Here is a 27,097-nt window from a genome sequence, read left to right as displayed (position 1 = left end):
GTTAGTACAAGTCATAACAGATTTATTTTTGCATGATCATTTAGGCTGTCAATTAATTAGGTTCATATTAGTGAGAGATGTAGAAATGAGAAGTGTAGTCTGTTTGGTCTTACAAATGTCCCGTTCCCAGGAAAAAGTGTACATGCAGATTGTGCTGTTATGTCGTCCCTACCAATGTTGAGCTCAAACCTACGCCATTGGTTTGTTAATATTAACCCTGCCTTAAGACATCTAGCCTCATAAGATTTCTATGCCTATGACGAGCTGTGAAGGCGCTGCTGTCAATGCTCAATTTAAACATCGCGAGATTTAGATGACTACTTGACTTGAACGGGATTGGGCCTGGTTTTGATTACATTTATGTTTAGCGAGAACAACCAGAAGATGGAGATAGTGTTAGTTAACCAGTAAATGTGTTATTTTAGTATTTGGTTGCTCATGTTTCAGCATGTGCGCTGACGTAATTGAATCGAGGAGGGTAAGAATTGTATTGTTTTGATTTTTAACACCGCTCTGTCTCTGTTGTGTTCTCCTAGTAAATGTATTTTATTTTCTGTCAAAATAATTATGGCCAGACTCTTCGTGTGTTGCGATTCGCTTCAGAAAAAAAAAACAAGGATAAATGATGCATTATGCCAATGTAAGGTAAAACACGCGATAACTGACCGATGCCTTCATGCCTTTAGGTGTGTAAATCAGCACACTTGTGCTAATATGTTTGTACACTTCAAATTGCTTGCACTTAAACAATAATGTCAATACAAATAGAATGTGTGTATGCTTACTTGCACGTGTCCTTTTCCACTTTGGTATAAACACGGCCATATGACGCTAAACAGCGCGAAATAACCTTCTGCAACCGATTTCGGAAAATCTGGACATCGTAATCCTCCCCAAAGAAGATTTGATGGATTGCTGCTATGATGAAGTGAACAATGAAGGGGCATAACGGTGCATTGCTTTATTGTTTGTCTCAATAACACATTGTCATGCATGTAAATGTGAGCTAAATGAAGATATTGTATTCTAAAAAAACACAAGCGTAAGGCATGGGCCAGTATGATATCCTGACGGTATGATAACCTCAAGCCAGAATATCACGGTTTCACGGTATTGCAATTACAGCTCTAAAATGTGTTACTTTGAGATATCTGGGTTTTAAAGAAAATTCCATTGAACAAGACTTTTATTTTTCAAAACATATTAGCAAGTTCGAACATACGTATGATGTTAAGTTAAAATAATAATGAATGAATATTCTAAATAAAATAAAAATAGTCCTTTAGTTGAACCTAAACCCACAACCACAGCTCAATATTACCATCAGAACAAAAATAATTGAATTATTTTCCATTAAAAAAATCGTGTATGACTCGTATCATGTTTACGTTATACACTTGGGCTGCAGCTACCGATTATTTTAGTAGTCAATTAATTGATGAACTAGATAGTTTGAATAATCAAGTAATCGGATAAGGAACATGAAAAATTAAAATACCTGAGCTCAGCCTCAAACAGTATAAAAAGTAAATAAATGAGGATCTTCAGTATGTACAACAACAAAAAAACAATTGGCTAACTTAAATAGCAAAAATCCGCTAGCTTAAATGCCATAAAATGCTAAGTTTTTTTTTTTTTAATTGCTCTTAACAAATGGTTCAGACACATATTCCCACAAAAAACAGCTAAATTTACCTATAAACAGGGGTGCGCATATTTTTTTTGCCCAGGTTCTCAGAGGAGGACCTGGAGATGTGACTTGGTCCTCATTGAGCTTGAGAGCTGACCCGCCTGATGCGATAAAATTATGACAAGCTTTACTTAGAGCCAATTAACTTTAATTAATTATATTAACAATTAATGCTTGATTAACATCAACTGACACAACAAAATTACCATTACTTTGAAGTGAAATGTAAAGAAATAAACATAAAAACACCAATTCAAAATAAAGGGCATTATGCGGCTCCTACATTAACTCCAAGCCTTTGTAAAAGTGTGATGTCCTCCTCATAAGACCTCATTGAACGTGCATGTTTAGCTTTGTAAAATGCGAGCAAAAACACGTTTGTCAGTGCATGGCGCTTTTCTTCATTACCTTTATTCCGCCACTTGTCCATAGGGCGAGTGGGGTCCTGTCTGACATCGATAGTTTGCTTAACTGCCACATGCTCTCTGTTTTTTTCGTGCTTTTCAAAGTTTGGTTGGCTGAAATTCTTTGACCCTACATAAAATGCGCTGCTCTTATCAGCGACATTGGGAATCTTACGGCACATTTTGTACCGCATTTCCGTGCGAGCATCATTTGCTTCTAGCCATGGTACCTCCTGCAGCCACTTTTCAGCAAAAGTCCTTTTTTTCAGTAGCTCTGGTGACGTCTCTGTCGTCTGTCTGTCTTTTGACGGGGGTGGGCGAACACGGAAATATTTTACTCAGTGGGGCCTGCCTCTTCGACATTTTGAGAAGTTATTTTCTTGTGTCCGCCGCAAAAACTGGTCAGCCATCTGTACGCAAAAGCGTATGGAAGCCGTTGAGGGCCAGCGCGTTTGTCTACGTCCAGTACGCATGCGCACATGCGGACCACTTATGTGCACCCCTGCCTATAAACAAAATTACGAATGTATTAAAAAAAACATTAGCTCAAACAAAAGCTTATGTTGGTCTTAACAGGGAGCAGCTGGATTCAGCCATGTGAAATGAGGCAGCCAAGAGGTCAGTGTATCCTCCCAAACCAATAGAACTAAATGCAAACACTTTTAAAATAAACCATTTAAACGCCAATTTAATTAAAAGAATACTCGAAGAGGCAAAATTTAATTTAAATCTTTTTTCTAATCGATTACTCGAGTTTATCGGTTAATCGTTGCAGCACTATTATCACACTCTCTTTCTCAACACAGACAGTTTCCAGAGAGAAAAAAACACCATGTTTTACCACCGCTAGACTCACTAAACACGCTGGCGTTAACTCTCGTAGCTGGTGGGAAATGTTAATGACAGTGTGTACTAACCTTTAATTTTGTATGACTACCGTTCAAAAGTTTGGGGTCATCCAGACAATTTTGTGTTTTCCATGAAAAGTCACACTGTTTTTTTTTATCAAATGAGTTGCAAAATAAATAGAAAGTATAGTCGAGACATTGAGAAGGTTAGAAATAATGATTTTTATTTGAAAAAAAATAATTTTATGCTTCAAACTTTGCTTTCGTCAAAGAATGCTCCATTTGCAGCAATTACAGCATTGCAGACCTTTGTCATTCTAGCTGTTAATTTGTTGAGGTAATCTGGAGAAATTTCACCCCACGCTTCCAGAAGCACCTCCCACAAATTGGATTGGCTTGATGGGCACTTCTTGCGTACCATACGGTCCAGCTGCTCCCACAACAGCTCAATGGGGTTGAGATCTGGTGACTGCGCTGGCCACTCCATTACAGACAGATACCAGCTGTTTGCTTCTTCCCTAAATAGTTCTTTGGGTCATTGTCCTGTTGTAGGATGAAATTGGATCCAATATCAAGCGCTGACCATTGTCTGTGTTGTTTTCCCCATATTAATCTCTTCTTTTTGTTGGCCAGTCTCCGATATGGCTTTTTCTTTGCCACTTTGCCTTGAAGGCCAGCATCTCTGAGTCGCCTCTTCACTGTAGATGTTGACACTGGTGTTTTGTGGGTACTATTTAACGAAGCTGCTAGTTGAGGACCTGTACCGTCTATTTCTCAAACTAGAGACTCTAACGTACTGGTCCCCTTGTTTGGTTGTGCAGCGGGGCCTCCCACTTCTCTTTCTTCTCTGTTTAGAGCCTGTTTGTGCTGTTCTCTGAAGGGAGTAGTACACTACACACCATTGTAGGAGATCTTCAGTTTCTTGGCAATTTCCAGCATGGAATAGCCTTCATTTCTTAGAAAAAGAATAGACTCAAATTTCACATGAAAGTTCTCTTTTTGTGGCCATTCTGAAAGTTTAATCACACCCACAATTGTGGTGCTCCAGATACTCGACTAGCCCAAAGTAAGGTCAGTTTTATAGCTTCTGTAATCAGCTAAACTGCTTTTCAGCTAAAATAATTGCACAAGGGTTTTCTAATCATCCATTAGCCGTCTCACACAATTAGCAAACACGATGTACTGTTAGAATATTGGAGTGCTGATTGCTAGAAATGGGCCTTTATACACCTATGTAGATATTGTATTGAAAACCAGATATTTGTAGCTAAAATAGTCATTTACCACGTTAACAATGTATGGGGTGTATTTCTGATTAGTTTAATGTTATCTTAATTGGAAAAAAAAAAAAAAAACAGTGCTTTGCCTTAAAAAATAAGGAAATTTCTAAGCGACCCCAAACTTTTGAACGGTAGAGTAAATGCGAAATCATATTGGAGGTAGTGCCTCCTCGCAGCAGCCAACCTCGGCAAACAGTTTTTTACATGTCGGTTGGCCCTCGTCCTCCTAGCTGCAGCCGTGTGTAACTTTTCTGTAGCTGGAATTTTCCCATACCAGCGATTTTGTTTTCTTCTATGGGGGAAAAATGTTCAGGACTTGCACCTCCTCCAGCCATCATGTAGGACAGCAGACTCACTGACACTGAGCAACAACCAGTGGGGGAGGGTTGAGCCTTGCAGCTGCAAGCGAGGGATTTCTCCATGCATTTTTAGGACATAAAATATAGCTGATCCTAAGGTATGACGGAAAACCTTTGTGGTTTTGAAACCTTAACATTTTCATACCACGGCATACCTTGAAACCGGTAATCGGCACATGTCTAGGTGAAACATTGTAAAATATTTAAATTGAGAACAAAGGAAGTGAATTTTAAAGTTGTATTTCAGAGCTTGTGAATTAATTTAAAGGACTGTCACTTCCACCGAAGTGGAATAGATGGTACAATGCGTACAATAATTTAAAATGTGTACAATAATTTCTCCCCTCTATTTTCCCAAAGCTGGGAGGAGTCAAACCCATGACACCATGAGTCCTCCTTCTCCAGCCGTGGATTTGCGGTGTTGTCACAGGAAATTTGGCTGCATTCTGCAGCAGAAGCAGGAAAACAAATCCCAGATCCCCACCCAGTTAACTTCTACCCCCGGATAATGGTAAGGAAGGACGAGCACAATGAACAGATACAGTACCCTCAAACAGCTCGGAGATGGCACTTATGGATCGGTCATCCTCGGACGCAATCTAGAGTCCGGAGAACTTGTTGCCATTAAGAAGTGAGTGTAAACTGTGTCATCTAACTGTAAAGTGTACTTGAAAGACACATGGCAACAAGTGCAGTAATTGAGTGTCCAATTAAGCTGAAATATATATGTATATATTTTTAGGATGAAAAGAAAGTTCTACTCATGGGAAGAATGCATGAACCTTCGGGAAGTTAAGGTTTGTAATACATGCTATACATATTCTATGAGACATAAATCTGGCAAAAGATTTTCCAAAAGAAATTCTATATTTTAACCCTTTATACGGTACTCATGTAACCCATTGACTGCCACTGACGTACAATCCATTTTGACTGGGATTGCTGTCAAACCTCCCAGTTAAAATGGATTGGACGTTTAGCACCGTCAATGGTACTGAAGGTTTTGCATTCACAACCAGTTCTCCTTGTTTGAATAAATTGGATAGCTATCATTGTCAATGGTAAGCAATGAGTTTTAGACGATGAAAAAAAAGAAAACTTTTGAGTGTTATTGCGGACCATTACTACAGTGTATTTTTGTTTTTATTTATTTTGATATTATTGCATTTTATCAACATTTATATATTGATGTATTTCTTTGTATTCATGAAAAATTACCGACTAATAGTGATAAATACGGTACGTATTTTCCGCACTTTAAGGCGCACCTAAAAGCCTTCCATATTCTCAAAAAGCAGACAGTGTGCCTTATAATTTTATTATTTATGGATATATAAGTATAACACCATTTACCATTAATATTGGTTAATCATTGCATGACATTCCCTTTAGCGCAGCACCGTCTAGTGGATGTTTAACGCAACCCCAAGCACTACTACTACTACTACTTCGACTACTACTGCGCCTTTTGTAGTACAGGCCCTAAAGTTTCGACACACCTTCTCATTTATGTGTGTTCATGACTATTTACATTGTAAATTCTCACTAAAGTTAATAAAACAATAATGAACACATATGGTATTATGTACTTGGCGAAAAAGGTGAAGTAACTAAAAACGTATGATATTCTAGTATCTTTAAAGTAGCCAACCTCTGCTCTCATGACTTTTTGCACACTCTTGCCATTCTCTTGTTGAGCTTCAAGATGGAGCTAACTCATAGTTTTTGACTTCACAAGCAGTGTTTTCACAGGTTACTTGAAAAAGTAATCTAATTACTGATTACGCCTCAAAAAAGTAATCTAGTAACTTTACCGATTACTTCATGATTAAAGTGTCTAAGTTACTATAAAGATAATTTATTAGTTACTTTTTACCAATTTTTCTCCCTACATAATGAATGACAACTGAAAAATGTCATCGTATGTAATTGACTTTCCGATAATTGAACTTAAAGGGGAAGATCAGAATTTTTCACATAAGGCTTAATTTTCAAGTTAGCGGAGGTTTAATTAATCGATGGAGTTGATTTCAACCACCATTGACTCACGCTAGCTTAGCAAATAAGTGACAAACTGCATGGAATTTGTTGAAATCAACTCCACCAACTAATAAACCCCACTAACTCTAAGATTAAGCGTAATGTCAAAAATTCTGAATTTCAGGTTAGGTTTAACAGCATATCAGTGCCAATATAAACCAATGCAGATTGACTGCACAATAATGAACAACACACAAATGAATTGCACACTGCAATAAACAAAGGTGGTGGCGAGCGCGGATGCGCGTGCACAACCCAGAAGTACGCCGTACACACACGCGGTCAATTTGGCCACAAAACGTGGCGGCAACTAAGCACTTTACACTCAGTCGGACTTGCAAGACATCCCAAAGATGCTAAACGAACACATCACCTCACGGCATAAATGTGCAACACGAATATGATGTAAACAAAGCTTGCCAACTTGTAGCGATGACTGCCCGTCGTTGCAACGGCAAAGCTACGAAACAGTCGTGCATGTAGGGGGTCCAGCCTATTGCTGATACCCTCATGGATGTACACAGATCAACATTCGCTCGCACATTTCAACACACGTCTATCTCAGTCCCACAACACTGAGTGCGTGTGACTCGAGACCAAAACATGAAGTAGCTCTGAGTGGTTACCATTGAAACACGTGCCAGGAACCTTTCTAGCATTCATGCCTTCAAAATGCTCTTCGTACACGAGTACAATATTCTTCATTCTACATACATTATGAGGCAATAAAAAAATAGTAATGCACAGACATTAAGGAAACTAACTTTAATCGGATTACTGGTGTAGAAAAATGAACGCGTTAGATTACTCGTCGCCGAAAGAAAGTAATCAGATTTAGAGATGTCCCGATGAGATATTTGGATCGGATCGGACGCCGCTATGGGCAAAAAAATGCGCATCGTTATCGGATCGGCCCACACGGAAAAATTCCGATCCCGACTTTCGATCCAGTTTTTTTTAATCCGGTCCGGGTTTTCCAGCGGACCAATATACATAATCCATTCCAGTTTTTGCTTCGGTTTGCCTCAAATCTGGTCCGCATTTTAGTGCACTCCTTCAACACACTGCATTACCGTCTCCCAATTTACCAAGAGACTTTATCGGTAAAAATGTCAGCTGTGTGGGATCATTTCACCTTAAAAGGACGACAAAGACGAAGAGGCAGAGTGCAACATATGCCACGATAAAGTCAAGCGTGGTGGTAAAGCTGTAAGATGTTTTAATACAACCAACCTAATCAAGCATTTAGCGAAATACCACCACAAACAATATGAGGAGTACGTTAAGAAAACTGAAGACAAAAAGAAAGGTCCTACGCAACTAACACTGACAGAAACTTTTGCTATGCGTGACAAACTGGCACTCGACAGTCCCGAAGCCCAGGGAATAACAAGAGTCATTGTCGAAGAATTCATTCTGGATGACGAGCCATTATCTCTCGTGAGTAAAGACGCACCATCTAACACTTTTATGCTGCATTCCAGAGAAGGTAGAAGTCGGATTTATCCCACTCGGATGGTACCAGTTCCGACCTCATAGCGTTCCAAGCAAATGTAAACAACAAGATGGCTGATCGCGACGAGGTGTTTTTTATTTTGGCCATCCAAAGACATTTTGACCTCCAGCGAACCTGCCTTCCTATAAGCGATCAAATAGTAGAGGAAAAACGACGGCTGCGTTATTGTCCACACTGTAAACTGCCTTTTTTTAGTTACATCCTTTGCTGATCGTCAATATAAAAACATAGCACAACAAAGATAATTCATTGGATGAGAAAAAAAATACATGGCGTCTCAAATAAACTTGATTTACTTCATTATTGTGTTATTATTCAATACGTTTTCTTGAGCGCCATTTTGTCCAGTGACGTCAGATTGAAACAACTTGGAAGTCGGGGTAGTTATTTTTTCTCCGACTTCGCGACTTGGACCTCCCAGTTCGAGTGGCGTTCCAATGATATTTTCCTAGTCGGAGGCTGGAAAAGTCCGACATCATCTTTGTTGTGCTATGATTTTATATTGACGTTCAGCAAAGGATGTAACTAAAAAAAGGCAGTTTACAGTGTGGGCAATAACGCAGCCGTCGTTTTTCCTCTACTATTTGATCGCTTATAGGAAGGCAGGTTCGCTGGAGGTCAAAATGTCTTTGGATGGCCAAAATAAAAAAAACACCTCGTCGCGATCAGCCATCATTGTTGTTTACATTTGCTTGGAATGCTTTGAGGCCGGAACTGGTACCATCCGAGTGGGATAAATCCGACTTCCCACTTCTCTGGAATGCAGCATAAACATCATGCTTGTCTAATAAATATCATATGTATATAGAACTGGATGCAAAATGACAGACTAGACGCCGGTTGCAACACATGCATTGAAAATTACGTGCGTTAGTAAACAGCCGCCATCTTAAAGCAGGAGACTTCCCTTGTAGGCTGTTGTAGTGAACCTTCCAAGCGAACCTAATTAACTTTTTTTATCTAAAATACTCCTAAATCGGCAAAATCTTGACTTGAATCTATCTTCAAAACTAGTTTTAAAACTTTCACATGTCAAAAGTAGACAGAAGGGAAATTATGGAATAACGGGAGCAATTTTAACAACTTCTAATCAACTTAACAACAGTTGATTCGCAAAATTAAATTAATTGAATGTAGTTTAAAGCTGCTGATACAGAATGGGGACTTGAGTATTTTATTTACTGTTTTAAAATGTTAACTTGATGCTGAAATAGTCGTTTATTTAAATCTGAGAGGCTTTTTATACAATTTTTGTAACTAATCCACGAAACATTAAAAGCATCTAATAGCTTGGGAAGTTTGTGGGTTTTTCCACTGACAGTTTACAATATTATTTGCACGTTTTACTGACTGACTAAATCATTTCTGTTTGTTATTTAGAATGTTTGTGTTTGTCACTGAATAAACAGGTCAGTTTCTTGTTACCAACCATTGTGTGTTATTCAAACTCACCTAATTCAGCTGGCTAGTTGTTATCAAGAGTACTAAAACCCTTTTCAACATGAGTCTGACAACTAAGTAAGGAGGCTAAATAACTTTACACTTTAATACATGCTCAGATAGGCCGGTATCGGTATCGGCCGGTATCAGTATTGGATCGGAAGTGCAAAACAACATCGGTATCGGATCGGAAGTGCAAAAACCTGGATCGGGACATCCCTATTTGACGGACAATATGGCGCGGAGGCGTGGTTGTGACGTCATGTGAGTGGGATCTATAGCGTTAAGAGTATGTTTTATGATATGCATGGATTTTCTCAAACAGCGACACAATAAATGCACTTATAAAAAGTACAAGGATTGTTTATTTGTACAAATACATTTAACTTTAATTTTCATTTTACAGAAATAATTTCACATGAAACCTTGCTCTCTGCTTTAGAGTAGGGTAGAATAAAACAATCAAAGATTACAATAGAAAGCCTTTATTGTCATTGTACGGAGTACGAGATTATAGCGTCGCCACAACGTGCACAACATAATCAAAAGCTAAAGTACAATAAAGCTAAAGTACAATAAAGCTAATATAAAAGGTTACATTTTTAGAGAAGTGAAACTGTAAATATTGGTTTTGACAGACACTTCGGTGATGTGAAACAGTCAGTTTTATGTCTTTTTTTTTTTCCACATTCAGAATGTTACCCACAGCAGCTCTTAAGAGTCCAAGGTGATTCTTGTGTACTATTATGTCAGCTATTTCCTCTATCTTGAGCTCAAATACCCCTTCTTATAGAGTTTGACTTCTTAAATCAGTAGAAGACTAGCTTAAAAGTACAGCATGTTAAGGCACAAAAAGCCAAATTCCCAGTTTGGTCTCCTCACGAAAATATAGCATGATGAATCCTGAAATCATCCCTGTGCTTCTTGCTTTGTGTTGACACTTTTACCTTGTTTTGTTTTGTTTAGGTTTTTTTTTTTTTTTTTTTTTTTTTTTTACATATTTTTGTCATGATTTGGTGCTAAAAGAACTTGTCTTTTCATTTCAGTCTTTAAAGAAGCTCAACCACGCAAATGTAATCAAGCTGAAAGAGGTCATCAGAGAAAATGATCACTTGTATTTTATTTTTGAGTACATGAAGGAAAATCTGTACCAGCTAATGAAAGACAGGTACTCTATGCCTACTTAATTTTGAACTCCATCTTTCCCTAGCTCAACCGTTTTTATTTCCCTTTTCTTTCGCCAGGACTCGTTTGTTCCCCGAATCAGCTGTTAGAAATATCATGTTTCAAATCCTTCAGGGGCTTGCATTCATTCATAAACATGGTATGTATCACCATGGACTTCATAATGTATTGACAGGGCGCGGGGCCGATTCATAAGGGGCCTATCTCCGTCAAAGCTGACCGAGTAGAAACACAGAGAAAGAGCTTTTTCCGTTGAAAATTCTTGTAAATAAATGCTTAAATTCCTGAATTCTTGATAGACATGGATGTAAAACAGTCTTGATTCTTGGTTAAAAGCAAAAAAAAAAAAAAAAAGTGCAGTTAGTATTTATTTTACGTAAATATTGCATAGTATGAGGCTAGTCAGTAAGGAAATTAGCGGCCGCCATATGTAAACAAAGCTTTTTCCGTTTAAAATTCTTGTGAACAAATGCTTATATCCCTGAATTCTTTATAGATGTGGACGTAAAACAGTCTCGATTCTTGGTTAAACCAAGAAATTAAACTGTTTTACGTCCAGATCATACAGATTTCAGGGATTTAAGCATTTATTTACATGAATTTTCAAAGGAAAAATCTTTGTTTACATAAGGCGTCCGCTAATTTGCTTACTGACTAGCATCATAGTTCGCAATATTTTGGTAAAATATATGCTAACTGCACGTTTTTCTTTGCTTTTAGAAGCAATGTTTAGACCTCAAATATAAGACTACCCCCACTTTTTCAGTCTTATTTTAATGCAAAAAACAGTCTTATATTCGCGCCAATACGGTAGATATGGACGTAATTCATAACGTAATCATTTCTTGGTTAAAAGCAAAAAAACGGGCAGGTAGCATTTATTTTACGTAAATATTGCGAACTACGATGTTAGTTAGTAAGCAAATTAGCGGCCACCATATGTAAACAAAGAGCTTTTTCCGTTGAAAATTCTTGTGAATAAATGGATAAATCCCTGAATTCTTTCTAGATATGGACGTAAAACAGTCTTGATTCTTGGTTGAAAGCAAAAAAATTGATAAAAAAATATATATATAAATAAAACAGGTAGAAAGCATTTATTTTACGTAAATATGTTGAACGTCCTGCTAGCCTTTAAGTCACTGTGGCGGCCCCTTTAGTACAATAAAGTGCTTTTTGCGTTGAGAATTCTTGTGATTAATTGCTTAAATGCCTGAATTGTTTATAGACATGGAGGTAAAACAGCCTCGGTTCTCGGTTAAAAGCAAAAAAATGGGCAGTTAGCAGTTATTTTACGGTAATATTGCGAAGTATAATGCCATTGTGAGATAGTGTAAAGCGCTTTGAGCGCCTTGAAAGGTGGAAAAGCGCTATATAAGTATAACACCATTTACCATTGCTGTAGCTGCTAATTTCTCACATTGATTTTTCCCTCCAACGCTTCAAAATGCACGCATAGTACAAAAATATGATAATTACCTTACTTTTTCAGCCTAAATCGGGCGTTAGATCGCTGCATGTGACTCACTGCTAATAAATGAAGCAGAGTGTTGGAAGGCCCCCTTTGGGAAGGCAGTGAATGGGGAATGTGTCATGTGAATACATTATGAAATCATCAATCAATCAATCAAATCAAATTATGTATCACCACTATGCCGCCAAAGTACTCAGTTAACCCTGACATCATCTAACTGTATCATCGGGTATTTCTCTTAGGGTTTTTCCACAGAGACATGAAGCCCGAGAATCTTCTGTGCATGGGTCCAGAGTTGGTGAAGATCGCTGACTTTGGCCTCGCCCGGGAGATAAGATCTCGACCACCGTACACGGACTATGTGTCAACCAGATGGTGAGTTACACACCGAGGCGGAAAACACTAAATCGTACCGAAATTGTGTCTTTAAAATAAAGACACGTTTGTCTTTAAAAAAAGTCAGGGTAATAGGATTCATTTATGTACAGGTACCGCGCTCCAGAGGTCCTCCTCCGATCCATATCCTATAGTTCTCCCATAGACCAATGGGCGGTGGGCTGCATTATGGCTGAACTTTACACACTCAGGCCTTTATTTCCCGGCTCCAGCGAGGTGGACACCATATTCAAGATTTGCCAAGTTTTGGGTACACCAAAGAAGGTAAACTTTTCAGGGGTAGACAATCAGGGAAATTTAAAGTCAAATTAAAGTCTTAAATAGCATTATTATGTGAATTAGAATCATATTTTTAGACAATTCGACTACCGGTATATACAACAATTTGGCAAAGCGCAGATGACGAGAAATTAGTCTTTTAATCTGACGGTTAGCCACACCTACCATTATAGGGCTCTAGCGTCCCCAACAGGAGGATGACATAGGCAGGAGAATGGTTTCATCTGTTTTACTATTTAGCCCATTGAGGGGGAGAGCCACAAAATGCCATTGTTTCGGTCTCTCTACTACAGTATTTTTACAGGATATTCTTTTTATCCAAGTATTTTTCCCCTAAAATAGCTAAATAAATGGTATGGTTATGACAAATAACAGTCGTGTGCTAAATGGAATATGAAATAATAAAAATGCATTTATTCAGTACAACATGGCAAAATTACTCCATAATGGTCATCAAAACTGTCATATTCTTGCACCTCCAGAACGATGCCACCGGAGTTAGTCGGGCTTTTGTCATTTCCCTGCCCCGGCTTCGGAGGAAGTAAACAAACTGAGAGGTGTGACAGCTAGCCGACATGCTAACCCGAACCGAGTGATGTTTCAAAGTCTTCGAAGCGAAAAATCACACATAACAAGCCCAGATCATTTCACACGGCAGCAGATTGTCTTCGCCGATTGGCAACCCGCCCGGTGGCGAGCATGTTAGAGCTCTGCTGAGGGCAGAGGGAAGCAGCTGGACAGTGACTGCCGGACAAACTGGCTGACGTCGGAGGAGCACGTAGCTGCCAGATGGTCAACTCAAATATGGCAAAATAATTCTTTACTACACGGGAAGACGTAAACAGCGAGAGAGTCATAGGAGAGCGGCTGCAGTTGTTGTGCAGCCAACATGGCAGAATGCGTCAGGAGAGCTTTTCTACATGCCCATCCATGATCAAAAGCAATTAAACAGTCCTTTATTTAAAGAAAGTTTGTAGTGTTTACTTTGTAATTGCTGTATTCGCGGCCATTTTCAACAAAAGGTAAAAATTAATGATCAGGTGGAAAATTTGACAGAACACCGGGCAAACGAAGAGGGCAATAAGCCCAATATAGTGCTCTCCCGACGGGGGGATGTGCGACAAGCCGTCGGCCGAGTGGACAAGGAGCATGTCAGCCACAAAATGCATGCCACCTCGGTATTAAGACGTGTGCCATGATCCCAGTATTTAACATAATGCAAAACACGATGTTTACTCTCTTCCTTGTAAGTCCCATGGTCCTACAGTAGTAGGGCTTGTTTTGGCCAATATCTGCCGGTGAATGGGAACCTTTTGAAACCCAAAAAGGTTCACACGCCTCTCCCTGGTGCAGCCACAAAAGCCTGCAGCCGTTTGGCCTGCATTATGCGAAAAATAAACGAATTAATCCGCAACATCCATTTGCATGCTAGAAAACAACGCTGTACTGTGAGATGCTGACCTGGGCGACGTCACATTCGCATTCGTCCTAAACCCGTGACTGAAGCCGGAAGTCACTCATTTTCATGGCGCGGGATTCAAAAATTGAATGTATAAAACCATCGCTTCCACACACATCCAAGCGGTCCATTTCATTCAGAAGCATAAAACACCGCGTGAAATATGAAATAAACATGCTTTTTGGTGTCATACGCTCTTTAAGCGTCTGTGTTGAGAGCATTAAAGAGATGACTAAGGTAATTATAGCTAACAATTTTCAAGCTTCGGAGCTAACTCCATGCTGATCACATGCTAGTATGTCAGCCAATTGAATGGACAACTGAGTCCAGGGTGGTTTGTTGCGTGCATGCGCAAAAAGTGTACACACAGGTTATGCTGTCATATTGTCCCTACCAATGTTGAGACCAAACCTACACCCATGATTGGACGTCTAGCGCTATCAGTGGCACTGAAACACGAGCATTCACAGCCAGTCTTCTCTGTTTAAATGAGTTAAATATGATGAAAAACAAACAACAACTTGAGAGTGTTAGTTGGGGCCGTTATCAGTGTGCATATGTTTATTTTAATTTTGTTTTTTAATTAAAGTGGTATTAATTAATGTATTTTATTATAAAACTAATAAAAGATATCAATTATTTTTAAAAAATGTAATATTCAAGCTATTTTTTTAAATGAGCAAATAATAGTCACTTGCCCTGTAGTGACCAATATTACAGGAAGGGCTGTGATTTAGTTTCTGATTGCAAGTCAAAGTGTAACGTAGCGTTTTTCCTCTTTTGTCATCTAGAATGATTGGTCGGAGGGATTCCAGCTGGCCAGTGCCATGTATTTCCGTTGGCCCCAATGTGTTCCCAGTAATCTGAAGACACTGATTCCTAATGCCAGTCCAGAAGCCATTCACCTGATGACTGACCTTCTCCAATGGGACCCTAAGAAAAGACCAACTTCTGCACAGGTAAGCTGTAATGGAAATTGCTGTTAGGTTGACTAGAATTTTGAAATGATGAACATTATGTGTTATCATTAGACACTTATTAATATTTAAATGAAGTCTTACATAAAGGCACAGAGTTGAAATCCAGTTTTAATGAACGAACAAAAATACAATGCAATTGAGTGCAATGGCAGAGGATTGGGACCTATGCTGCAACAACTAATCGATTAAAATCAATTAGTACATTAGTTGCCAACTAATTTGATCATCAATTTTGCCGGCAGCTATGAGCAAGAAAGAGAGAGTTCACTACAAGAAAGAGAGAGTTCACAGCTGCAACGGCTGTTGCTGGGTTGCTGAATCAATAATATTGCCAAGTGTTGAGAGTTGGTGTCTTTTGTGTTGTTAGATCCAGTGTGCGTCCGTCAGAGGTGAGTAAATTATGCCAATAGCATTGTTTGTATTCTTTTTAATGAGACTTAGCACAGAGCGCTAAGATAGTTAGCGGCTTATGTGTCTGTATTGTGTTTTGGAGAAGCTTATTAGCACATGAGTTATTGTAAGATCATAAAGTTGTCTCATTTCATTTTATAACGAAACCACACACATAAACCCAGTTTAGAATCTCCCTTCAGCACAAACTCAAACTATAAATAGTAGGGCTGTCAAAATTATCGCGTTAACGCAAGGTAATTAATTTTTTAAATTAATCACGTTAAAATATTTGACGCAATTAACGCACATGTCCCGCTCCGACAGTATTCTGCCTTTTGGTAAGTTTTACAGCAAGGTTTTTTGTGCTGTCTAACAGCGAACTCTTGTGGTCGCTTTGCGACATGGTTTATTGCTTTATTGCCAGTTCAATATGGCTGCACGACGTCTCGGGCTGACGCCTACGTTGTAATGTTGTGCTTATATGATCCTTGGACAAGATTTGTCCGTAAGTATGGTTGTTGTAAAGAATGTACATATTATGTTAGTAAGCGAAGTGTTATATTTTTTGTATGAGACGCTTTTTGTTTATGTTTAGTGAACCTGTATAGCGTGCTAAGCTAATGTTGTTGCTAATGCAACGCTTGTGTACTTTTTTTTTGTAGTTTCACTACGGTCTAAAGAGGACAATGGTTTGAGGCCACTTTATTAATAAACAGATGAAAAAGGAAGACGTCTGATTATTAAGGCGTCGTTCACTAGCTGTCTAGCTTTGGAAAAAGTAGACGCTTTGGAGTGAGGACAGCATAGACAGATTTAAATGACAGTAGAGCGAAATGCCCACTACAGTCCTTATGTACCATATGTTAAATGTATATATCCATCTTGTGTCTTATCTTTCCATTCCAACAAATTATTTTACAGAATATATATATAATTTACAGAAAAATATGGCATATTTTATAGATGGTTTGAATTGCGATTATTTGCGATTAATTACGATTAATTAATTTTTAAGCTGTAATTAACTCGATTAAAAATTTTAATCGTTTGACAGCCCTAATAAATAGTCATGCTTTGAAATTGGATTTAGATTGTATTTATGAACAACTTTTTAGACTGATTCATTACATTATAGTCTGCCTCCTCCTCCTTATTCAACTTTGTTTAGATTGTTTAAAGAAAATAAATGAACATAATATACACAATATATATAACAATTAAGCAGCACTTTATTTGCCTGATCGCAACTTTTGTCTGATTTGTGTACCGGTACTCAGAAATTCTTCTGTTTTATACCTTTATTAAAACCTTTAACAAGTTTTATGTACTTGAAATGGTAGAGTTTTAGACTACTGTACAGTTAAGTCAGGAAGTTGAAATAAAATATTATTTTTGAAGGAAACAGTCATCCATTTTGTCTTCATTGCTACTTATCAGCATCCCTCAAACAATGTCAAGTTAAATTGTGAGGATAGTTGAAAAAAAATGACATCCATCCATCCATTATCTACCGCTTAATTCGGGGGACATTTATCTGATTAATCATTTAATTAATCGTATGTTTAATCGATTATAAAAATAATCGTTAATTGCAGCCCTTGTCAAGACGGGTTTTTTTCACATAAGACGTCGCCAATGCGCTTTCAGTTTCACCGAATGCAGTTAAAATGCACTTAAAGTATGAAAAAAACCCTTAGTAATTTTTCAGTTTTTGTCCGGTGGACAAAAGTGGTAGTGTTTCGCCTTAAGGAAGACTGCGTTTCCCATGAGGACCAGCGCACATCCAAACAGTGTCGTAAAATCATCAATGAATCAAAATCAAGCTCCCTGTTGCCTGTAGATAGATAAAACAACATTTGTTTTCCAGCAGCTGTGTGAAGGACGAATAGTAATAAGCTAATGAATCCAGTTGTGGCTAAAATTTAGCATATGAAGGTTAGTATTCGTGTGGCTTAGTATGGCTAACCCCCCTTAGTGTGGTTCCTGCCACCCTCCTCAAAGTTAATTAGTGCCGGGTAAAGCGATACAGACCCCTTCAAGATATAAAATAGGTGTCATTCAACTAGGTGTCGGACGACATATTATCACAAATGTTATGAAAATATTTTATAAAGGTTGAAAATTTACCTAGTGTTGCTTTAAATGCCGTGTAATCATTCTAAAGGGAAACTTCATAATACTGTATGCAGGCTCTCAGGTACTCGTACTTCCACGTGGGCCAAGCTCTGGGCACCCCACAGCAGATCCTGGAGCAGGGCAGACCTCAGCCTCATCCGATGCCCCCACAACTGCCCATATTACAGCCCCAGCAGACTCCACAGCAGCAACCCTTACATCTGAGGCCCGTGCCCCCCTCTCAGCCGCCGCCTCACAATCAACACTGCACCCCCTCCAGGCCTGCGCAGCAGCTGCAGGCCTCCCCTATTCCAGGCCCCACAGCGCCATACCAACGCCACGTGGAGCTGATTCGAGAGCAGCAACCAAAACACCTTCTCAAGCAGGAACCCAGAGAAAAAACACCACAGACTCATCTACCTTTCATTCCTGACAAGAGCAAGGTGAGGTCAAATGGAGTTGCACCGTTCCTCAACTTTCTTCAAAATATTCATATCTCATCACATTTCATAATTCTGTTCACAGACGAGGCAAGAAAGCGATAATGCGACCCCACTGAGCTATCAGATGAAAGCCAAGGGAGGGCGTCGCCGCTGGGGTCACGTCACGGGACACTTGAAAGGGGACGAGTGGGATGACTACGAAGACGTTAATTTGACAGCAGCGAGTGTTGTGGGAAAAAACTTCTCCAAAGAGAAGACGAGGCAGCCGGAAGAGCCGCTTCGAAGGTGACATGAATACATTTTCTTTTTGGCACTTTTCAGAATTCTGGTTAAACATCCTGTCCCTGTCCTGAGATCCCAGCTTCATCATTATTCATTCATTCTTAACTGTACTTCAGATATAGTGACATTCTGGACTTCAGTCGACCAAACTGCAAAGAAGAAGCACCTTTAAACCTAAACAAGGCATCAGGCTACCAGGAAGCATCAAGGACAGCGTCTGCCAAACAACACTACCTAAGGCAGTCTCGATATTTACCAGGTAATAGTTTATCACTGCAAAGTTGTTGTTTTTTCCCTCTATGGTAACTCATTGCCTGCCATAAACTGAGAGGACTGGCTGTGAATGCCTATGCACAGACTTCATTATCAGTTGACGAGACGGCTTCTTCAGACATTGCGTCGTGTCAGCTTTCATTGCGCTAAACTCAAACAGTGGTGTCTGCGGATCCTTAACTCATTTGCTCCCAAAAACGAATAAATACATTCTAATTGCTTCAGTGTCCCAAAAACGTATTCATACGTCTTTTGCGTTTTTTTTTGACAAGAGGCATCTATAGGTTCCGGTCTATCTAAAATATAATGCACAAAGCTAAGAACCCATTTTAAAGACGCAGGAGAATTTGAGAAAAATGTGGAGAACGATCGGGGGGGGGGGAAGCCAAACGACACTGGAGGAATGTTTTAAAAAGAAAACAAAACTATCGTCAAAGAAGGATTAAAAAAAATCTATCTTGATGAGAGAGACTGTGACGTACACAACAGTGTCAGGTTCCACACGCATTCTGCGGAGCTCTTGTTGTGTTACTCCTTAGCCCGAGGTTGAAACCAAGGATGAAGATGATGAAAAAAGTGAAACCGATCTTGATCTGGACTCATCAGATTAGCTACGGGAGCAGCCGAGAGCCTTCCCCGTTGTTATGTGCGCAAATAGTTCAATAGTTTAGTTATGTGTAAATAAATGTTTACTTTGCGATCAAAAGCTCTATTTGTCTTGTTGTTTATCTTGTTTTGTAAAAGGAAAACGTTATTCAGATGTTTGGGATGTAACTAAAGCAAAAAATAGCTGTGTATATGTCAAAGTTATGTTTGAAATGCATGCTTTCACAAAAAGCTCAATTTCTCAATTTTTTTCATCAGAAATTGGAAAATTGCTCAAACTAAGCTATTTTATAATGCAGATTTCTAAAGAATGGGAAAAAAAATATGATCTAACTTTTTTTCTGCTGAAAGAAGAGAGTCTGATCTTTCTTTTGGTGGCTTCCATGTTTATATAGCAATAGAACAGAATTTTCTCTGGGCCTTGCAAAATCTGTCAAAATCCAGTAAAACGGCCGGTAGCGAAGGGCCTTGCTCCGGTGAAAATGGCTGGGAGTGAATGAGTTAAAAAGTCTTACAACGCCTTATTTACAATATGTGTTTTTTAAGGTCTTAATAAGCATTATATTTTACTATTTTTGAAGGTATGGCATTAAATTTCACATGGGAGGTATTAGAGTTCAACCGGGTAGCCTAACATATGTCTGGATTTTTTTTCGTGCTTACGTTACTTATTTAGCCAGTCTCATTATCGAGATTCCGTAAAAATAGAGAGGCTCCATCAGCCATGTCTAATAGCGCAGGAATCACACCACAGTGGACAGTGTGCCCTTTTGCCATGTAGTAGAACCAGAGTGGAGAAGAGATGAAGTTGTTGGCATACGTTAATGTCTTTAAATTTAGAATAGAATAGAATAGAATAGAATAGAATAGAATACCCCTTTATTGTCATTATACGGTTATACAATGAAATTGTGGAGCATCTCCCTTTACAGTGCAGGACAATAAAAAAAATCTCGAAAGTGGCTTGCAAGAATAAAAGTATAAAATCTAAATAAATATAAAATGTGTGTGAGGTAGTCCTATGTTCAGGCAGTGCAAATAATTGAAGTGAATGAAGTGTTACGTCCCAAGGACGGCTCGCGAAGGGCGTAACATAAAACAAGCCACACAAGTTTACAAGTGGACACAAATTTATTCACAATAATCAAACTCGCAATCAATATATACAAAATGCAGGGTAAACCCAGGCCAAAACATCAAACGAAAGGAACTACACTTAAACCCCACCCGCTAACTAAACCCTGATTGTGAAAAAGACAAAAGACAGCCACTAACCTAGCTTCAGGGAAAAAAACTGGATAAAACGGGTTGAACAGAAATGGCGGCTTACCCCTACAGCTTCAGTGCTCTTATTTACAGTGATGAACAAAAGCGATCCAATAATGGAAAAACACAAAAGACTTCACCGAAAAAGCGGGAGTATATCAAACTAGCGATCAAAGCACACGACAGTGAATGGCGAGCAAACAGCTGGCGAGGAGGACCGCGGCACGAATCCTGTCAAATGCGACCTCCCAGAGCGTTGACAGCAGCAGGTTTATGAAGCTTGGCGCCTTTACGTCGTGGCCAATCAGTGGCGGCAACTTCGTCTGTCCGTCCGGCGTCAATCAGCTTAGGTCACAGTGTGAGGGGAGGCAGCCGGCTGGCGGAGGTGACGATCAGCTGACTGGAGGCTTCTTAAAAAAACAATACAATTAAACGGCCAGGTCCATCACAGAAGTAGCAGCAGTTGACAGTGAAGGCATTGAATATTGTACTAAGTATTGCACATAGTATATTGCATGTAAATGAATGTTGGACATGGGTGATGTGGTGTTACATATGGCTGTTCAGGGTGGAGATGGCTTTAGCAAGGAAACTGTTCCTCAGTCTGTTTGTTCTTGCTTTTAAACACCTATACTGTAGCGTCTCCCAGAGGGGAGCAGTTCAAACAGCTGGGAACAGGATGTCAGCTGTCCTTGAGGATGTTTAGAGCTCTGCTGAGGCATCGAGAGGAGTAGATGTCCATCAGGGAGGGGAGAGGATAGCCAATGATTCTCTGTGCTGTCTTGACTGTCCTCTGAAGCCTCTCCCTGTCTGCAGCAGTGCAGCTCCCTTACAAGGTGGAAACGCAGTATGTTAGCAGGCTCTCAATGGATCAGTGGTAGAAGGCGAGCAGCAGCTTCCTATCCAGCTTGTTCTTCCTGAGGACTCACAGGAAGTGCGGATCCTGCTGAGCTTTCTTTATGATAGCTGTTATGTTTGCTGCCCATGAGAGGTCATCTGAGATCTGGACTCCCAGGAACCTGAAGGTGTGGACCCTCTCCACACACTCGCCATATGTACAGGGACGGTGGGTCCTGAAGTCCATGATGACCTCTTTGGTTTTTGGGTTTTTCAGGACCAGGTTGTTGTCTGAGCAACAGGCTGAGAGTATTTGGACTTCCTCTTTGTAGGGTGCCTCTCTTTTTTTACTGTCTATTCATACTTGAACACAAACCGAGATGGGGAAGTGGAAGTTCAGTGGTAAGTGGCTTGAGGAGCCGAGATACAACTGGTTGTTAAAAACGTCGGTACATGTGGCGCGATGCAAACTATGTCGAAATTGGGAACAATGGGCTGTCATGAAAGGGGAAAAGCATACACGCTATGCTCCTAGACAGGCAACAACAGTCCCCATGCAAATGATCGAACCAACAGGACACAAGTGCTTTCACTGCATTCGCTACGCTAAAGGCAGAAATACTGTTGGTTGCTGCAAACGATTAGCCGACACCACTACTACACCTCAAATGAAAATGTGGCCCTGAAGGCTGACATTAAGGAGAAGCCGATGCACTGAGGCAGTTTGATCAGTAGTAAAACTTCCACTCGTTTCTCTGCTGTTGATGTTGTACTACTGCTGCACTGTTGACAGCAGTACCCTAGGATTAAAATATTTAGAGGCAGTAAAAGTTCCATTTTGTGAACTGAAGATGCACTGATTTATTTATTTTTTTAAAAATATGTATTTGTTCCGTGATAGTGGTCTTATTTTTTATACTCAGAGGTCTTAAAATGGTCTTAAAAAGCATTATATTTGCTTGTCAGAAATGTGCAGAGATCCTGCCCAGATAGCAGACCGATGTTGAAAAGATGTTGGATCAACATTCCGCTGTCAATCTTTTATCGTTTAATCAACGTCACTTTTGCACCCTCAATTTATGGTGTTTCAACATTGAAATCGTTACAAAATCTAAATGTCATTTTGATTATTAATAAAAATGGAACAACGTTGAATCAATGTTATGTTTTCGACCAAAACGCCCGCTCATCCATAATTCAATGACTTTTCAATCATATTTCCCTGTCAATCATAAATCAACTACTAGTATTTGTCAACATTAGTTCATCAACTATAAAACAATATTAACCCAACCATCGCTTGTCATACTATGGAACAACGTTGTTTCAATGTTACTTGACTTCGAAAATTTCAGTGTCAACCATACTGATGATTTTGATGGTAAATCAACGTTTATTTAATGTTGGTCTGCTATCTGGGTGTCAGACACACGCTGCATTCTAATGCCGGATTTAGGTGGAAAAAGGACGAACGTTTTAGTGCATACAAGCAGGTGGGAGTGTCTCGAGTGATTTGGTCAAGGAAATTGTTAAATAAAATAGCACCATGCGTGTACTTTGAAACGTTGTGAAAAAAATGAAATGAATGGGAAAAATGTGTTTAATTTTAGCGTAAAAAAATTTACTTAAAATGAATGATAATGGCCCAGTTTTTTGCTTTGAACCAAGAATCTAGCCTGTTTTATGTCCATATCCATAAAAATTCAGAGATTTACACAGTTGTTCAAAAGACTTCCAACTTAAAAAGCTCTCCGTTTTGTGATCGGTGCCATGTAGGACTTGTATCCATACACAAATGCCTAACTTTACATTCAAATAATCAGGTAATTTTCAGCCAACTGCCCGTTTTTTGGCCAAAAACTAGTAATTTATAACTTTCTGTGGCCTTGCAAAAAGAAAAAAAAAGGGAAAAAAATGGCTTTTACGGGTTTTATTTTATGTAACATTTTAATTTAAAAAAAAAAAACACAACGTGGGCCAGATAGCCGGCAAGACGTGCTGAAGCAATGGTAACATCGGACTTCAACCTAAATAAGTTGTGATTGTATATAGAAAAATGTAAAATTTGGTTTTGCTGAGTAAAATTAAGATGATTCTGCATGTTTTTCTCAAGTATTAAGTTTCTGATGTGAAAGCTGAGTGATTTATTAGCTGTTGAAAACAAAATTGCTCTAAATTTAAAAAAAAAAAAGTTGCTATTTCAGGCAAAAACTTATACTATATGTTAAATATTGCTATTGATCCTGAAAATGTAGGTGATTATATCTGCATTTGGTGATTTTTGTGCATCTAGTGTAAAATCTGATAGTTTTATAGCCATTTTAAGTTTTGTTATACTTATATGAAAAATAATGAATCTGGATTTTATTACGGAATGACTTTGAATTTTTTTATGCCGCTGCTCATGGAAACTCATATATGCCTGTTTTGGTTTTGGTTCGCTAGCGGCTTTGGTTTTGAAAATATTTGAATTTTAAATTTGTGAAAATAGGCCCCATACGGAGCTGCCCCACGCCCTTTTCTTGTCAAATGATAATGAAGTCCATGCCCATGTTTGAGTGACATTGACGGTGCTAGACGTCCAATTAAGGAAGAGTTAATCTTTCTCCATGTCCTTCAAGGTATTGGCACAAAGAAAAATGTGGCCATAAACACAAATAAAGACATGTCGGGGAGCCATCTGTGGGGAAACAAGAGTATTCCGTTTGGTGGTACACTACCAAGCAGAGGTCTTCACGGTAACCTTACAATAATCGGCGCATTGCTGACACCATTTTTTGGAATTTGTATGAATAAATGTCTTTTTTTTTCTCTATCTAAAAAGGCACAAATACAAACCTAGGAGGATACATGCCAACGTTTTACACAAAAGATGCTGGCTCTGTTAGTCACAGAACTCAGAAGGGTCCTAGTTTGGAATCAACAGCATCAAGTTAGGATTCCTTTTTTTTCTACTTGTTATTTATATCTTTTACCATTACGTTAATTGCCTGTGTGCTTGCTTTTTTTAATTATTAAGATTATGCAACATGGCGATCAGGTCGGAACCAGAGGAACGCCTCCACCAACGTGGCCAACAAAAGCCCCCCTTGTCTATTACCGCGTGCACCAGCACAGACAATCCACGGGCGAATAGACTGGTCTGCCAAATATGGACACCGCTAGTGGCCTGAAAAACACTCTTTACGTCCCTCCCAAAGAGTAGGCCTAACTAGTAATTATAGGATGTACATACATCATAACACAGCAATAACGTTTGTTTCACTACATGTACTGTATCGTGGATGTTGCGTATGTGTGTGTATGTGCTACATGCAACCAGCCAAAAAAAAAAAAGAAAACAATTGCACCTCTGTAATATAATTATTACTCTCTGGCTGTGGTTACACTTTTTGTATAGTTTATGACTGAACCTGCTTCCGAATATGTATAAAAGCAATGCGTATGAGGTCACTATGAGTTGTTTACAACCCATTTTGTTGCTACTGTACATTTTTTTGTATAAATGTTTTTTGTTTGTTTTTTTACTTTGTGATGCTGATAACATTTGCATGTTGTTGTTTTTTCTTCAAATAAAACCATGGCCATAATTCATATGTAAAGGTTTTGCACTTATGTTGCACAGTAGTCATCCACAATATTCATTCATTCAAAATTTATTATTTTTATAATTTAAAGGGAAAGACTGTTGATTGAAGTATTTAGGTATGCAAATGATAAATATATATAAATCAAGGGCATGTTTTTGGTGTCAACATTGGTAGAGACGTTATAACAGCATAACTTGCATGCACACTTTTTGCTGGGGACGGGATATTAATGAGACCAAACGTTATTGAACGGGGGTCAAGGCTACATTTGTTTCGAATATGAACCAATTAATTGATTGGCTGAATGATCAACGCAAAATCTGATAGACTTATACTAACTTTCATGTGTATTGGTTCAGGTGATTCAACATTTGATTCAAACCTTTGTTTTCAAAAACTAAGAAAGAAACTGACAGAATCTGACCTTTCAGCCAGATTGCCGGAATCACACCAGCCGAACCGCTCTGGCCGCACTGGCGCAGAGCCGACAACCCGGCCAAAAGGCCAACTCTGCGCATTCACCTTAGTCTTAACCCTTTGTACTGGCTCCATTTTGAAAGCTGGAAAAAGGCTTCGAAACACAAGTTGACAATTTATTCTGAGTCGACAGCAATCATACAGCACCGAGGGACCCAGGTAAGGATTCAGGTTTACCATATAACAAGTCAACAAAAAGTTCCCGAGAAAAAAATGACAATTAGTCAAACATTGTTTTTTTTTAAGGCTCTCGTGGGGCGGGCTTTGGGCAGAAGAAGGGTGTGTTTGGGCGTTGTTCAGGTTTATTATCTGTTTGTGGATTGGCCAGGAGGATTCGGGAGTTACTGTTGTCAGGGCAATGAGGGTTGTGGATTTTGCCACCGGAGAGTCACGTAAGTGCTGAGAGTTCACTTCTCGGTCGCGGGTTCCTCATCAGATGTTCCTTGACGAGACAAAATGTCCCGCCATTTGTTCTGGACTGTCCGGAATAAGTGATTGCGGGAGTTGGTGGTGCAAACGTGGGCTTGTATATGTCTTACCTATCACCTGGTAGTCAGCATCAATCTTGCTCAGTCAGCTGCACGGCCAACGCGTTGGGCTTCCATGGTCAGAAGACATCCTTATCTGCACGTTGTCTTGGCGCTGAAAGTTCTAATCATTCCAAGTGCAACTGTTCATAATATCAAATATATTCTGCTTGTTTTCCTTAAAATATGATATAAATGCTACTTATTTTATATTAGGTACATTAGAGTAATACAAACAGTAAATACAGGAAGAAGGGCTAAAATATGCGAGTGAATAATTTTTTAATTTTTTTTTAAACGAAATATTAGACATCAGTTAATGATTCTAAGCTAAAAATGACAGACATTTTGAATAATTACTTCGTTTTATGGCTGGGTTGAAACAAAAGTGGTTGCGTGACATCTGAAAACTAGGGTTTTCGGGGTAAAACGGACAAAATAAAAATATTTCGGGGGCTTAATGCGCCATGAATCTGCTATGGCAGCATACAGACACATTGTTCTGTCAAACAACAGTTCTTTTGGCTTAATATCCAGCAATATCTTTTAAAGAGAGGTTCAAGAGCAGAAACTGCTTTTTCAGCCTTGTCTGTGTTTTCCGCCATATACAAAAAATGACACCGCTTTTGTGAAGCAAGTTTAATCCACGTGTATACACGTTGACAGACTTAAAGTGCCTGTGACACGAAAAAGCATGTTTATTTCATAATACACGCGGTATTTTATGCCCCTGAATGATATGGGCCGCTTGGATGTGTGTGGAAGCGATCGCTATTTTTATTTAGTTTTTTTAATCCCGCGCCATGAAAATGAGTGACTTCCGGCTTCGGTCTTGCATTGAGGAGGAGGGCGCTGTGACGTGTACGGTAGAAGACGTCCTCTTCACGCTACAGTGTACTGTTGTGTATGAGGACGAAGGATTCAGCTGATTTTGCGGA

The 27,097-nt window shown here is 39.1% G+C and overlaps 1 protein-coding gene across 1 annotated transcript; it reads left to right on the top strand.

Annotated features, from left to right (window-relative positions):
* The first annotated feature begins 326 nt into the window (after positions 1–326).
* On the top strand, positions 327–25,281 carry LOC130923486 (serine/threonine-protein kinase ICK-like). Its single transcript, XM_057849227.1, has 14 exons — positions 327–478; positions 4,942–5,212; positions 5,324–5,378; positions 10,624–10,745; positions 10,822–10,901; positions 12,479–12,611; positions 12,725–12,896; positions 15,162–15,329; positions 17,933–18,301; positions 18,384–18,586; positions 18,700–18,842; positions 24,187–24,303; positions 24,390–24,497; positions 24,585–25,281. Exons 2-14 carry the CDS (start codon positions 5,112–5,114, stop codon positions 24,728–24,730), a joined length of 1,917 nt encoding a protein of 638 aa, XP_057705210.1. The 5' UTR covers positions 327–478; positions 4,942–5,111; the 3' UTR covers positions 24,731–25,281.
* The last annotated feature ends 1,816 nt before the right edge of the window (positions 25,282–27,097 follow it).

This window comes from Corythoichthys intestinalis, chromosome 10 (genome assembly GCF_030265065.1).
Source record: "Corythoichthys intestinalis isolate RoL2023-P3 chromosome 10, ASM3026506v1, whole genome shotgun sequence".
In the NCBI taxonomy this organism is placed as follows: Eukaryota; Metazoa; Chordata; class Actinopteri; order Syngnathiformes; family Syngnathidae; genus Corythoichthys; species Corythoichthys intestinalis.
Note: the sequence above shows the minus strand (reverse complement) of the source record. Positions and strands in the feature narration are given on the sequence as shown.